This window comes from Rhopalosiphum padi, chromosome 2 (assembly GCF_020882245.1).
Source record: "Rhopalosiphum padi isolate XX-2018 chromosome 2, ASM2088224v1, whole genome shotgun sequence".
In the NCBI taxonomy this organism is placed as follows: Eukaryota; Metazoa; Arthropoda; class Insecta; order Hemiptera; family Aphididae; genus Rhopalosiphum; species Rhopalosiphum padi.
Genome location: NC_083598.1, coordinates 14,213,119 through 14,228,691, shown reverse-complemented (window position 1 = coordinate 14,228,691; position 15,573 = coordinate 14,213,119). Strand labels below are relative to the sequence as shown.

General features: G+C 25.1%; 1 protein-coding gene and 1 long non-coding RNA gene across 2 annotated transcripts; one reads left to right on the top strand and one right to left on the bottom strand.

The window, feature by feature from the left end:
• Positions 1 to 5,850: 5,850 nt before the first annotated feature.
• On the bottom strand, positions 5,851 to 7,528 carry LOC132922301 (uncharacterized). The gene is made up of 2 exons (XR_009661003.1): positions 7,077 to 7,528; positions 5,851 to 7,010 (listed from the first exon to the last, which is right to left on the bottom strand). It is a non-coding gene; the product is annotated as an uncharacterized LOC132922301 (long non-coding RNA).
• Positions 7,529 to 7,601: 73 nt separating this feature from the next.
• Positions 7,602 to 14,933, top strand: LOC132922300 (platelet-derived growth factor subunit B-like). The gene is made up of 8 exons (XM_060985747.1): positions 7,602 to 7,776; positions 9,653 to 10,145; positions 13,376 to 13,499; positions 13,909 to 13,935; positions 14,025 to 14,209; positions 14,271 to 14,381; positions 14,461 to 14,645; positions 14,727 to 14,933. Exons 2-8 carry the CDS (start codon positions 9,840 to 9,842, stop codon positions 14,803 to 14,805), a joined length of 1,017 nt encoding a protein of 338 aa, XP_060841730.1. The 5' UTR covers positions 7,602 to 7,776; positions 9,653 to 9,839; the 3' UTR covers positions 14,806 to 14,933.
• The last annotated feature ends 640 nt before the right edge of the window (positions 14,934 to 15,573 follow it).

Below are 15,573 nucleotides of genomic sequence, written 5' to 3'. Positions count from 1 at the left end.
TGTATCACGGGCGGAATTGATAGCTATAGTACTATGATAACATTATTATGAGTTACGATACATTTTATTTACAGAATTATTTTAAAATATTATAAATAATAATAATATTTCCAGGACAGTTTAGTGGCGTAACGGCATAATTTTTCGCGAGGGGAGATACCTATGTATGCAACTATATACACTATTTACTATTATAATAGGTGGAGAGAGGTACACAATAAAACAACGTATCGAGCTCCGTAATAAATGTCGATTATTTACGAATATCACTATACAAATAATATCATTATCTATCACAGCTGTTGTGATTATATAATTTAATAAATGTGCCTATAATTCATAGGCAAGTTATACTTGATTTTTTTTTATCTTTTATTGACAGTTATTTATACAGAATATATTTTATGATTCTTGTTGCAAGTCGTTTTGTTTGGAATCTCAAATATTAAAGATTCATATTATATACTTACCAAAATTATTTTCAGTGGATACCTGCAACAAAATGTACTTATCAAGTAACGATTTGAATGTTAAATATACATAACAAATAGGACAGAAAAACTGAAAAACGGGTCAAGGAGAAGATTCATGTGTGGAATTATAGGCAATGTGATTACTGATAACTGATAAGTGGCTATTTCTTATTTTATTAGGTATACTATAGATTAATATTATCAACAATTATAAATTTATTAATTATAATAATAACAAACAAATACTTATCAGCTAACCAGTATTCAATTTATCCAATACATTCGTAATGAATCGTATTATTACCACTTGAATAATTTATTGATTTTGCAAATAATCTAAGACATGTCTTGGAATTATTTTGAAAATCGTCATTTACAAAAAAAAAAAAAACTTGGATTGAACAAAATAATAACACTTATTATTAATTAATCAAAGTACTAATTTACCTATAGAAATAAACTAGCCTATATACATTGACCAGGTTAGCTAATTAGATAAATTACTTAGGTATAACTCCTTATACGTACTCCTATATGTCTGGAGACATAGTACGGGACGACACAAATTTCAGTCATAGCATTTGTTGAAATAATTTTCCAGATGAGTGCTAATATTAAAGGGCATCATATACTGAAATATTATAATTTATATTAATGCTAGTATAATAATATTTAAATAATATTCCAAATTAAAATACTTTCAACTTGCAATCATGAGTAATGTATATAGATATTAGCAACTTGAGTCATAAAATGTCATTAAAATCATTTCTTATAAAAATGTTATTAAATGTGTTATTACTTATTGCTATGGGATTGGTACGGGTTAAACGACTTAAACATAGCACAATACGTATATCAATTATCTATATTGAGTATAATAATATGTTATTATAATTTATTGTTCTATGTATATATTCAGCATAATTATAAAATAATATATTACATTTTTCCATTTCAATAATACTCATTTTAGTATAGCCGTACACGAAGGTAATAATCTATAATATTACCTAAATTAATAGTGTTGGCATTATAAATAATAATTATTTTTTGATTGTTAACCCTAATATGTATGTTAAAAAAAACTAATATGGAATTAAATCCATTAATTTTTATACGTATTAACATGTATCATCTATAATCAATTATATCATTGATCTGTTAAGTAAGTCTTAGCCTGCAATATAAAGTATTGATGTAACTTAATGACACACGAATGTACAATTTAAAACATTCGACATGCTGATACCCGATATTAAGAATTAATTTTCCGATACAAGGGAAAAATTGTAAATTTAATAATATGTTTTTTCTTTATATAGTTAGAAATCAAATAACATGGTAGATAGGTATAACTTAAGATTAACTTTTAAATAGTATTATAGTAATACAATTATAAATAGGTATTTTAATATGTTTATTGTTTTCATTTTTCACACCAACTATATTATATATTATAATTAATATGTAACAATGTAATAATGCTTAAAAAATAATTAGATTGGAATGTATAATTGAACACTATTTACATGGGCGCCCGGAGGGGGGGCAAGACGGGGCATTTGCCCCCCCCCCCTGGAATTCAAATAGAATGTTGAATATTTTAACTTTTATTTTGATTTATAAACATTTCATCGATATTTTTACTTTAGTATGTGAGGTTGGTATTTGATTTCATATAATTCTAACACATTTTGTAGTTTACAAGGAATAAACTTTTTTTAGTGTATTTTTTGGTGTTTGATTTCATTATGCCCCTCCCTAATAAATTTCCTGCGGGCGCCCATGACTATTTATGTTAATATTCTATAAGAAAATATTGAAATATATAAGAATTTAAATTACTTTCTGTTAATATTTTATTTTTATGTACCTACATAATATTAGCAAATAAATCATTATACTAAGAGTTTTAACTTCTTACACTAATAGATATGTATTGGCTTAAAATAAATGACACTAACATAATATTCAACTTAAACGTGATTCAATAATTAGTAATTATGTAGCAAAATTAAACAGAAAAATCTAAATAGAAGATTTTACTACTTTATTTTTGATATTATGCCTTCATAAAATTATTATAAGTACATATTTTGAATGCACCTTCAAAATAAAAAAAACTTTTGAAATATCTCACTATTTACTTAAATAGTTATGTCTTAATATAAACACTGCAATAAACTAAATAACTAAACCTCAAATGTTTTGTACAATGGTTTAATCAAAATATTAAGGATACAATTACATAAAAAAATCTGATTTACTCAATGCAGTTAAATATTTTATTAATTAAATATGATACAAAAAGAAATTTATGGTGTAAAAGAAATTTCATTTCTACTAGCTATAGTCCTTGTTTCGTAACACAAATGTTTTTAGTTTAAAACGAGGTTATTAGATCAGTGGTAATATTATTGTCTGTTCCTAGAGCAAGGTCGACAAGACAAGTTTTAATAGCTGATTTAAGGAAAGTGTCAACAAGTTTTGAAAATATTAAGTATTTTTCACTGGTTAATAGTTCCGGCATTGTATGACGCCATATTATTTCTTAAATAAACAATTATTATCGTGATATTATTTAATTCCATCAAAGCATTTCTAGTTAATTTATGTTCTATAATAGTATGTATAAGAATATAAATCAACCTTTTTTTACACAGTTTAATATAATAATTCCTGTTATGAAATTAAAATATAATTATATTGCACACATGTAATTGTAGATAAATAGTATATTCGTATATAGAGTTAATATGCTATTAATGCAAATATTTTACAATGTAATATAAATGTATAATCACTATAATAAGTGTAGGTACCTACTTATTTTCCACGTATGGAAAGAAAATGGTGAATTATAGCAATACTAAGAAGTCGTTTGATAGAAACTAATAAAATATATTATAAGCATACAATAAATTTTAAAGTAATTTATATTTAAAAAAGTAATATAGGTACTTTGGGAAATTTTATAACAACTAATAAATAGTAAGTAATTGGTATTTGCCATTTTACCACGTACAAAATGTAACTTATAAAATGTACACAATTGTATGCGTCATTTCTTCGTATTATTTGTTATACTAATGAAGAAAACAATAGTATGATTTTCAATTTACGCGAATAAAATATTTTTTTCGAATAATATGTAAAATATGATTTAATGATATTGTTAATAGTTCTGTTACCAAGCCTATTTATAGTGGTCGAACATACATTTCAGAAAATTTATTATTTTTACAAATCTCGCCCGGTAACTTCTCAAAATGTATTAAAGCAATTAATTATATTAATCTTACATAAAAATATCATGTTATTATTGTTTTAAATCTAAATTTAGAAATTCAATGATTTCTACGTAAACAATTAATGTAATAATTAGTAATATTTTACACAGAACACACAAACATCGTTGGTTGAAGAAATAGTCAATATATTAAAACATTAGGGTGGTCGTGCGTATTTTACGTACAACTGTTGTCTGAGATTACCTCGATCAGGAATTTCAGTCAAGTGGATAGAACGTCTGCACGTCACAGACCTATTGAAAGATCTTCAAGTACCAACATATAGTTGATTTTTCTTATTCCGTTGTTAGAAAATCAGTAGGTGTAGTTAAAAATAAAAATTCTCAAATACCACAGCGTAGACACTTTACAATAAATTATAAAAAAAGACACATACATAATGTCATAAGTTTACAAATTTAAAGGGAATCATTCTGACCGAGCCTGCAACCGGGTTTAGACTTTAGAGTAGTTTCTTATTTGCTTCACATCATTTCGGCTCACTATAATATATTATCATTATATTATATGTAGTTTTATCTAAATATCTTGTATCTTAGGATATGAAATCTAGTAGACACTTTATAATTTTAAACAAAATTATATGATGATAAAGTGAACTAAACATAATTATTTTAATTAAATTAGTTTATTAAATGTATTATACTAAAGTTTTAGTGATATGGTTAGGTTAGTTTAGGTTATTTTTAGCATAGTGAAACAAAATCAAGAAAACATAGGTATATAAAAGTTCCAGAATAAATATTTTTAAAAATATTTAAATATTATTTAAATTAGAAATTCGATCGTTACAAATTTACAATTCTTATATGTGAACGGCAACGTAATTTATTATTTCAAAAAAGTTTAAAAATTAAGAATTTTTTTTTTTTAAATTTACTTAAAATTTATACTTTTCATTCTACTCGTGCAATAAATAACACCATAAGACATGTTTAATATTTGATATACGACTTTAATATGGTATCTATAAAAAAATACATTTTTAAACTATTTTTTTTTTAAATCCAGTATTTTAAGATATTTACTTATTTAATTGTTAAGAATTTGCATTTTATATAATATTTTATAGTAGTATAGTATTATTCTCAATAAATTATATTTAAATAAGCCAACGCCTTGATAATACACGTATTCATTTCGCTTTACATATTATAGTCTACCTTTTTCAATTACTATTCACTAACCATATTGTATTTTATTTAATAGAATTTTTTTTTTGGCAAAGTAACAAAATTCAAACAATATAATAAACACGAAAAAATGTGACATACTCCAAATGTAAATTATTGTTTTTGACTGTATTCATTTTAATGTAAATTACTTTTTCGAAATTGTTTACCGAGAATGCTTAGTTTGGCATAGCATATCATTTCTAAAACGCCGTTTATATTTTACCACTACTTATATTAGTACGTATACTTTATAGTATATTAAATTTTATCATAACAATTTTTAATTTTTACCTACTATTAAAATAAAGTATCATTATAAGTAACTTATTTTTTTGATTCAATTACGACTAACTATCGAGTCTTAAATAGTTATATAGACGTAAAATTACAACATTAAATATTTGTATAATATATAATAACATGAATAATTATGAAATATGTATAAGATAATTAATATACAATAATTAACATCATACCTTATGGTATGCTATTTCAAAAAATTATTTACTAAATAGGAGATAATAATAGCGTATTGTTTAGTATTATCACAATAAATGAAAATAATTATTTTAAGTTCTAACAATAATGTTACTTAAATCTATAAAATATTGATTGTAGTCTGTTATAGAATTATATGATAAAATAATTATTATTTTTTAATTATTAATAATATACTTAAAACGCTTAAATGATATATGTGTTGCCTAATAATCATATAGATAAGACGTTTTTTGTTTGAAACCATTAATAAATTATTTTCTATTGTAGTGATTTCTAAATGTAAAAAACTTTTATACTGTTAATGATTAGCATAAAAAATAAATTTTTAAGTTTGGTGTTTGGTTGACAACTTTCATCTTTGATTTAACAAAAATAAATACAAGCTGATACAAATTTAAATATTTATTCATGATTTGAGCGTGGTAAAACTATAATTTATAAGCATAATAGAGTAATACACCCTTACATACGTCATAATGTAATGATGTGCGCCTAAGTCATCATATCCTTTTTAAATTTAAAATGTGTAATAAAATAACTATAATAATTGTTATCCATTAAAGATAAGAATAAGTTACAGATATTGAATAGGATAAAATATAACGATATTATACACATCATATAACTTATATGTTTAGGTTAGGTACTTAACCTAACCGAAAACTGGAATTCTTCTATAATATAAGGATTCCAGTTTTTAGTCGAAGCCCCAGACGTGTTATTATTGTCTTTTTGTATGAACGGTCAAAGACGAGTGTAAAAGACTACGCAGATCGTTTATGCAATAAGACATAATAAGTTAGTTATAAACGTTTGTAATAAATTCAAATACGTATAATTAATTGTGTTAAAAAAGTTAAATAAAATTAATATATAAATATATAATATAAATCGGTCATCTCATATTATATCTTGGATACGAACCACGGGTTTCAACAGGTAAGTCACTACAAGGAGCGGAGAGGTAATATTACCAAATTATAATATAATAAGTAAGTGATTAAAAGACATATGATTGTTCCCGATAATTTTGAGTCTTTTCAATCATTACAATAATATTATACATTGAAGATGAATTTATGTTTATGCAAACAATATTTAAACTTCTTAACTCTGAATCCCGTGATCATCGTTTCGCCTGTGGTACCAAAAGAGAAAGAATATATAAGAAGAACACAGTGGTTGGTAGTATCTCTGAATTGTTATAATTATGCCAATCGTTATTCCATTGTACTCTGTCTGCTTCGTCTTATCAAGTCAGCTCAAATCCAGTAACTCTTAAGGCCACGTTCACCGCATCTCCTTTCTTATAACATTTTAGATTGGCTTGTCAACCATGGTTCACATCCTTTGACAGTGCTACAATGACTCGCGATTTCTCTCTAGATCTTCTTACTCTTCACAATAGTGCTTTTATCTCGAAACGGAATTGCAATCCTTTTATAGTGGTTGGTCAGTACTTCATTAGGTCTTCTCTCGTAAGTCCACATACCAAATCCTGAAGGTCCGTGGGTCTTGCCTTGATTCCTCATTGGCAAGCGTCTGAACTAAGTATAACAATAACAAAATTTTAAATTTTAAAGCAAAATAATATTTAATATTTTGTTTCAAACCTTGTACATCAATGTGAAATTTAAATCGCTGACCTTTAATTGCCTATCTAATTTGCCGTTTTAAATGATTATTACATAAATAGTGTTACGGGAAACGTAACAATTTGAAACTATATACAGACTTTACAAATTACCGATTTTAGAGTATTTTCAAACAGAGGAGAAGAATTTTTCAATTACATATTAGTTTCCAATTGTGCACTGTCATCGTTAAATGAAGAACTTGACTGTAACCGAATTGTCACCAATTATTATTACAATATAGATACTGTTAGTACTGCAAGCGGACGAATACGGATGATATACACGCACACTCATAGGCCAAATATAAACGTCACAATATAAAGTACCATTCAAAATATGGATTGATGTACGTGTGTCTACATAGAATTATTATTGTTATTTATTAACAGGTGTTAGTTTTTACGTGTCACGCGTTTGCGCACACAATGACTTATGATTTTATGAGTCATAAGCTCACTGAAATAATAGCATACTCTTGTTGGCGATTGCGGATAAGAATAAGCGAATCAGATACTGTATCATTTTCATTACGACACATTTTCAGCTTAAATAAAAAAGCAAATACAATTATTATAGTTATTAATCCAATAACAACTTTTAATTTTTATTAAAAAATAAAAAAAATAAAATATTAAGTAATTATTACAATTATTTTTGAGTTTCTATTGCTGTGAATGTAAGTAACTATTTCTATAAGTGTCTATACTATTTAATGTTGTTGTGTTTACTATATTCATAATATTTTATTGTGGTTAGTAGTGTTAGTACCAATACCGGTTTTTTTTTTTTTTTTTTGTCATAAATCTTATAGAGTTTAAAAATAAACCTTATAATAATGTTTTTTTAGATTATAGGTATGGGTGTTTAATATTATTATCATGTTTAATAATGTTACAATGTACATTTTTATCGTTCACTAGTAATAATTATTGTCATTACATGTTAATAATTATTAGAGTTCATATACTATAAATATATTATTAATAATAATTCCAACAGATTTATATTCATTGTTACGGTTTTGTATTTATAATATTTTTAATTTGTAAATAGGTATGAAATTGTTGAAAACGAATATAAATAGTAATAAATGAATAAAGTGTTATGAAAATTAAACATAAATTAGGTACTCAAAAAAATATATGATATATGTGATATATTTTCGAAATTGTCCAGTCAATACTCTTTGAAAGTCTAAAATACACAGTTTTGTTCAAACTTCGCACAGAATATTATTAACAATTTGAAATATAATAAATAATATTATGCTAGAAAAAAAGTAGGAAATATATATGAAAAGTTAATGAAAATAAAAATAAATGTGCAAACTTATTATAATCTAATATTCATAAAGGGCTTAAATAATTTAATGAAAATAAGATATAAAAATGAATAATGATTTTGCTGATTGAAAAACTCCAAGGTAGATAGGAAAATTGTATTTAATAATTGATTATAAAAATAATAGTAGCAAATTAAATTAACAAAATTCATTTTCGAAATAATGTAAATTTAATTAACATGGTCTGTTCAGTTTTAATACATATAAAAAAAGTATAAGATAATAAACACTAATATTAACTGGAAAAAGATTAATACGTGCTGTGACAGAAGATGCAAAAATTATGTAAAATATTTTTTTCAACTACGTTTTGTTATAATACAGAAGGTAAAAATATTATAATTTTTCTCAGAAATCGTAGTAAGTACACACAATTTATTTTAAAAATGAAGAAATAAGTCCTTTTTCTCCATTATCATTGTAGTTATAATATTATTGCATTATGAAATATCGTTCTTAAACGTCATACATAAAACGAATTTGTAACATGATCTGCTATTTATACAACGAAAGGTGGAAGCATATAGAAATACATCTCATAAGTTCAGAAAACATTATTATTATTAAGTTTCTTAATTTTCATAATAATATATCAATTATATAGTAGTTATGGTTATAAAAAAAACTATATTATTTTTATTTTATATATATATGTTCGTATTTCAATAATCTTGAATTTTCATTTAAATATATATAAATAGAAAAAAAAATCATTGCTTAATAATTTAACGTAAAATAATCTGTTCTCCTTTGAAAATCCATTAAATGGTATAGAAATCTGAATAATTTAAATATGTTCTTAAGTATACTAAAAGTTAAAAATTCAATAAAAATAATTAATTATTTACTAAAGAAAAATTCAGGTTTGAACATATTTTGATCTGTAAATGGTGATTTAATAAGCACAAACGATGGATTTGATACTTATTTAATATTATTTAAAAATGTACAAAATAAAAATTTGTATTTCGCACATGAATCATCTTCTTACCGAATCCGTCCTTACGTCCTATACTATTCGAATCCAAAATGTATTGATTAAAGTGTTCTATATATCGTGTTGATACATATATGTATATTATATTAATGATAAAGTGGGAGTGCACATATATATACCCAACCTAGCGTAACTTAACCTAATATAACTTACGCGTAATATAATATACGCGTGATATTAATATAATATATTATAGCCAATCCTGTGTTGCAGTAAATATCATTGATACTGAAAAACACGTCGTCGCGCGTCGTTCTCCTCAGAGAAGGTGCGCAAAACGGTGTACGGCGCTCATCGCGCTGCAAACTGCCCAGAACGGGATCCCTACGATTTTGGCGGGTGCCTGGTGGGTGGTGGGACAAACGCCCGTTAACGCACCTGCATCGGCACTGTCGCAGTGATGTGTCTTCACACGCACGCCGACTCGGCGACAGGACGGATAACGCGACACGGACCCGCGGCACACGCTACACGGGCACCGCGCAGGAGAACCACAATGATTGCGGGCACGCTGGTCGTCGCCATCAGCTGTTGGTCGCTGTTCGCCGCTGCCGCACAACATGGTTCCGACCGGCGTTTGGTGCACTACGACGGGGACCTCGTTCGGAATTACCGCACCTCCGCGTTTACCGACGGCGAACCCAGCTGTTGCGCCGGTAGACAATTCCTGTCAACTGAAGATGACGACAATGCGAATCCCTTTGAGGTAAATGAGAGCTCCTATGCTGGGTTATATTGATATTACAATGTATTGTCGTTTTTGTTTTATACCGACTGTGTGCTGAGTTTAGACAACCAAAAAGTAATTATTATACCGCTTATAAAACGAGGGGGAATTGTAAACTATAGAAACCTGTTATATAAGTTATGTCGTCCATAGACTGTACAAATAAAATACGTATTTTTAAAATATTATAAAAATAGCATAAAAAAAAAAATTCATTTATTTTCTTGTTTGTTTGGATGTTCAATTTAAATCTACGATTTATTGTTTTGTATGAACTATACCCGTATACAAGGAGGCGATTAAAGCGGACCGAGTGATCTATTTTACATATTATTATTTCACAGTATTAAACACAAATAGAAGTCGTTACTTCCTAATAGTCATTGATCATTAGTGTAAAAGTGTTCTATTTAAACAAGTTTAGGCATCACATTTATTTATTTGTGGAAGGTTCTGTATTAGTTAATTTAAAAAATTTCAAATGAGGTTTAAATCAAAATTGTTGGTAAATAAAAACATAAAAAATGACATAGAGAATTAATGAATATTAGATTCTTAAAATGTATAACAAATTAAATTCGTTTTTTTGTTTTGCATAATGTATTCAAGTTAACAGTTATATGAAAATTCAAAATACCATCATAAACTAATTTTTATACAAATAGAACAATCCTAGTAACTATTATTTCAAAATAACTGCAAGATGGGTCAGTTAAAAATTAAAAAAAAAACCATGTCCATGATAATCTATTATAGACATCGTGCTGTTATTGGATAAACGCGTTATTGAATTAAATATAATTGTGATGGCTAGTGCATATTATAATATTAATAAAAGTATAGATAATTTTAAAGTGAATAAAAGAATTTATTATGTTATGTCAATGTCCATATTGCCATATTGGTATTTATGATATTATATGCTATAATTTGTATATATTACGTATAATAAAATATAGAGCCCCAAAATATACATACACATTTAAGACGACAAATATATATATTTTTACAATATGTTTCTATGATTTTTATTAATATAATATTTGTTCATTAAATTTAAAACATTTTCGTTATTTATAAGGTGTTACCGGGTTCAAGATAACATAAACCCTATGCACAAGCACAGAATAGATTATATACGAAGCGTAGTTTAAATCAAATATTTAAATAAATAAAATCAAAATAAAGTATTGATAAGTCTTGAAATGTAATCTATATATTAATAAAATCAATGTGTGTCGTGTGTATATGACTCCACAGGCAAGTCTATCGTAAAAATGGTTCTGGAATTTTGTACATAAGTAATATTATATACCCAAATTTTGTGTTTTAAAAATAGGCTCAAATAAATGTTTGTTGGCGAAAAACCGTTTTTTGGATGTAGACAGTAACAGAAAATAAAATAGTTATTATAATTGGATGTAATTTTAAATTATATTTGATAAAAATCACCAAAATGTTAAAAATGTGTTATAAATATGTGTAGTTGGGAGTATTAAGAAATGATTTTAAAAACATACTATGCATATAGCTCTATAATAGGTATTGATATTAACTGTAACACTTAACTATTAATATGTAAATGGTAGATCACAATCAAAGTGAGACAAAAGAATCTAATTAAATAAAATAAAATATTATAAAATTCTTTCATAATTATAATAAATTAAACCAATTAAAATGTTTCGATTTACTAGGTAATGTTTCTTGGTAACATTAAGGTACTAATTATCTGTCAATTACAATTTTATTGACTATAGATCTGGTTTTTTTTTATAACTGTCTATAATTACTTATTTAAATACCCACAAACCTATTAATGACTTTAATGGATTTTATATTTTACTTTGTATATATTATTTGTCAGAAATTTTAGTTAGTTATTTTAGGTTTAATATAAAATCATAGTAACTACCTACTTACTAATAGTTTTTGTTCCATTGACTTAAACATGTTATAAAATCCGGGCTAACTAGTTAAGATAAAATAAAATAAAGCGTGTGAAATAAATCTTTATAAAGTTTATTTAAATTAGATATACATTTTAGTATAGGCGTATGGTTTTAAATTAATTTGTGCAGTTAAGTCTTTTATTAGAAAATTATTCTTTTCAATCTTCCAATTTTATTTTATTATGATTATTATTTGATTTTATTTTTCAGAGGTTATGTACGTTTGACGGTCCTAGTCACTGCTTCCTATATCTAAATCTAATTCTTCTATCTAAATGAAAATGTACTATATTTTTTTTTACACACTAGTCATGTTAAATAAGTTCAGTTATACTTACTCTAAACTATAATAATTATGATATTTATTAACTTTAATTTACTTTGGTACATTTTGATGATATTAAGAATAAAATATGAACGATATGAATAATAAATATTATCAGACATTATAAATAAGCATGTAGTACCTACTTTTTAAGTAGGAAGTTAGTGTAAGAGTTATAAAATAGAATGACGAGTTTAAAATAATCATATTGCCCTTGATGCGTTCTCAGACGGATGAAGATTTTGCAGGTCATACAAAATTAGTTACTAACCATTACTATTTTGATTTTATAACAATATAATATAATGTAATATTGTTTAGTACGAATTTAAGTAAATTATCTTTAATAAATGTTTTGTATACTTGTTTAGAACCTAAAAGCAAAATAATATTAGTACCTACCAACTGATAATACAATTTACATTAATCTTGTACTTTCATAACAACGTGACTCGCATGTGCCATACACGATACACATTGTTGCATTCGTACAACAATACATAATAATTTAGTAATTAGTATTTATTTAAAATAATGTTTAAATTATTTCCATATTTTTCTACCGAGATCGATGTACAAATTTTGCTTTATGGCCATTGGATAAGATTAATACATTTTTAAATAGTGGTTTTTTGTATTGCTCATACTTAAATTAGTTAAAATATTAAATAATTACAATTTTCATCAATAGAATTGATTGTGTAGAAAACTTATAATTTCTTTTTTTTTTCCAGTTTAATCGGGATTAAATCTATTTACTGATAATTTATATCATAATATCGTAAGTTGTATTATACAGAAGATATTAAATTTGAAGTAGATGTTGAATATTTAGAATTTAAGTTGAAAACTATTATTTATTTATTCAATTAAAACTATTTATTAAATTAATAAAAGTTATTTTTCTAAAAATATATATTATTGTGTTTTAGATTCCATTGAATGTTATAATGGAACTGAATCAGGTCTCAAATGTTTCAGAACTATTCACCAAATTTTTGTCAGATACTAATATGGATGAAGCTCAAAGACGTTTTATCACAACAGGTTTTCAAAGTAAGTTGATAAATTGTCAAAAATGTATTAAATAAAATGAATACTTTTACTGCACAAAGAATCAATTAATATAAATAACTGAAATTATTTTTCCACTATAACAACTCTGAAAAAGTACCTATATAATAATTATAATAACTATTTTAATAAAATATTATTATATTTAAGAAATAACAATAAAATTTATAATAAGCAACAATGTAACATAATATACAGGTATAAATGTCGTATAATACAAAAAATACATAAAATACATTATGTAGTAAAATTATGAGTTATCCAAAATTATGTTTATTTTACATTTAATGAACTTAATTGAAAATACTTAAATACTTAAATGAAAATATTTAATAAAGAATACTAAAAAATAAAATACATTTAAGTATAATCATAAAATGTTTTTTTTCAGGTCGTACTACGTTAAACTTGGAAAGAAGTATGATTTGTCTATTTCAATAACAAAAGAAACACTTATAATACTTATAATAATTTATTAATTAAAAATTATGTGTATACATTGTGTAGAAGCAGCATTTATACCTAAGCCGGCTAGTTGCACTATTGAAAGTCAAACGATCAGCTTAAAAGATACCGATGATCGAAGTTTATATTATTTCCCTTCGTGCACGCGAGTTGACCGATGCGGAGGTTGTTGTAGTCACGATTTATTGGCCTGTCAACCGACTAAAATCGAGACACTCCACTTCGAAGTATGTTATTCTAAAATACATGTTTATTTGAAAATATTAAAAGTCATGAGATGTTTAATAGGTATTGGTATCGCAGTACAATGTAGCAGGAAAATTAGAATTCAAAGGTAGAAAAACAGTTTCAATAGACCGACATTTGAAGTGCAAGTGTGAATGTATCGTTAAAGAAGAAGTACGATTAATAATAGGTTTTCCTTTTATTTTCATAATATTATAATAATTAAAATAATATTTATCATTATTTTCTTCAGAACTGTAGCCCATTGCAGATATATAATCGAAAAGAATGTCGATGTCAGTGCAGCAATGAAGATGATGAAGATAAGTGCAACGACGAACACGACTTAAAGCAATGGAACTCTGCGACATGCAAATGCGAATGTCGTGAAATTAAGGAATGTACTTCAGGATATGGATTTGACAATTATACTTGCGGGTGATTTATCCACAGTTTAAATAACTATTAGATACGTTTATATAAATTATAATATAATTATAATTACTGTATATATTTCAGATGTGAACCTTTAAGAATAAGAACAAAAAATACTGGTACTCATTTGAACAGAAACAAATATTCATTAGTAGTTTCATGAGCTTAATTTTCCAAAAACAGGATACCAATTATGTAAATTATATAATGAATATAGAATACTAATCGTTTTGTTATTTATATTATTTACTATATTATTTAAGACTATTAAATTATTATGTTGAAATGTTATTTACATATATTCTTGTTTACAGTAAAATGTTAGTTTGTTTGAAAGACAATTGTAATTTATAAAGTGTTTAAAGAAAATATTTATTAGATAATATCTTTATTTTATTTCAGATATTATGATTAGAAATTAATTGAAATATGATAAAATTATTGTTTTAATCATAATTTTAATTCTTACAACCAGTATTTATTCAAATTATAATTATGATTATAGCTCAGATTTTGAAGCTAAACAAATATCAGATAAATCATAAGGATTTATATCTCAGAGATAATATCTGGATTTATAAAAAGAGCGATGATAACAAATATTTTTTCACAATTTGAATGTGTTTTCTCTGCATATTATAATTTTTTTTTTTTATTTTTTATTGATCTAAAAACATCGACGACAAAGCCCATTAGTTATAAACAGGTTACGATTTGATATGATTGGATACAAAAATAAGGTATAATATTAATTAGGTTATATATTTTTTTTATATATAAGATTGAAAATTTAGTTTGTTTTGATAATCCATATTACATGATATCTATAATTTTATATTATAACTTCACATAATTTGCAAGATCAGTTTGAAACAACTGATTTTCAAACTATATAACATTATTATAGATACTGGGTGGAGCGAGTAAATAT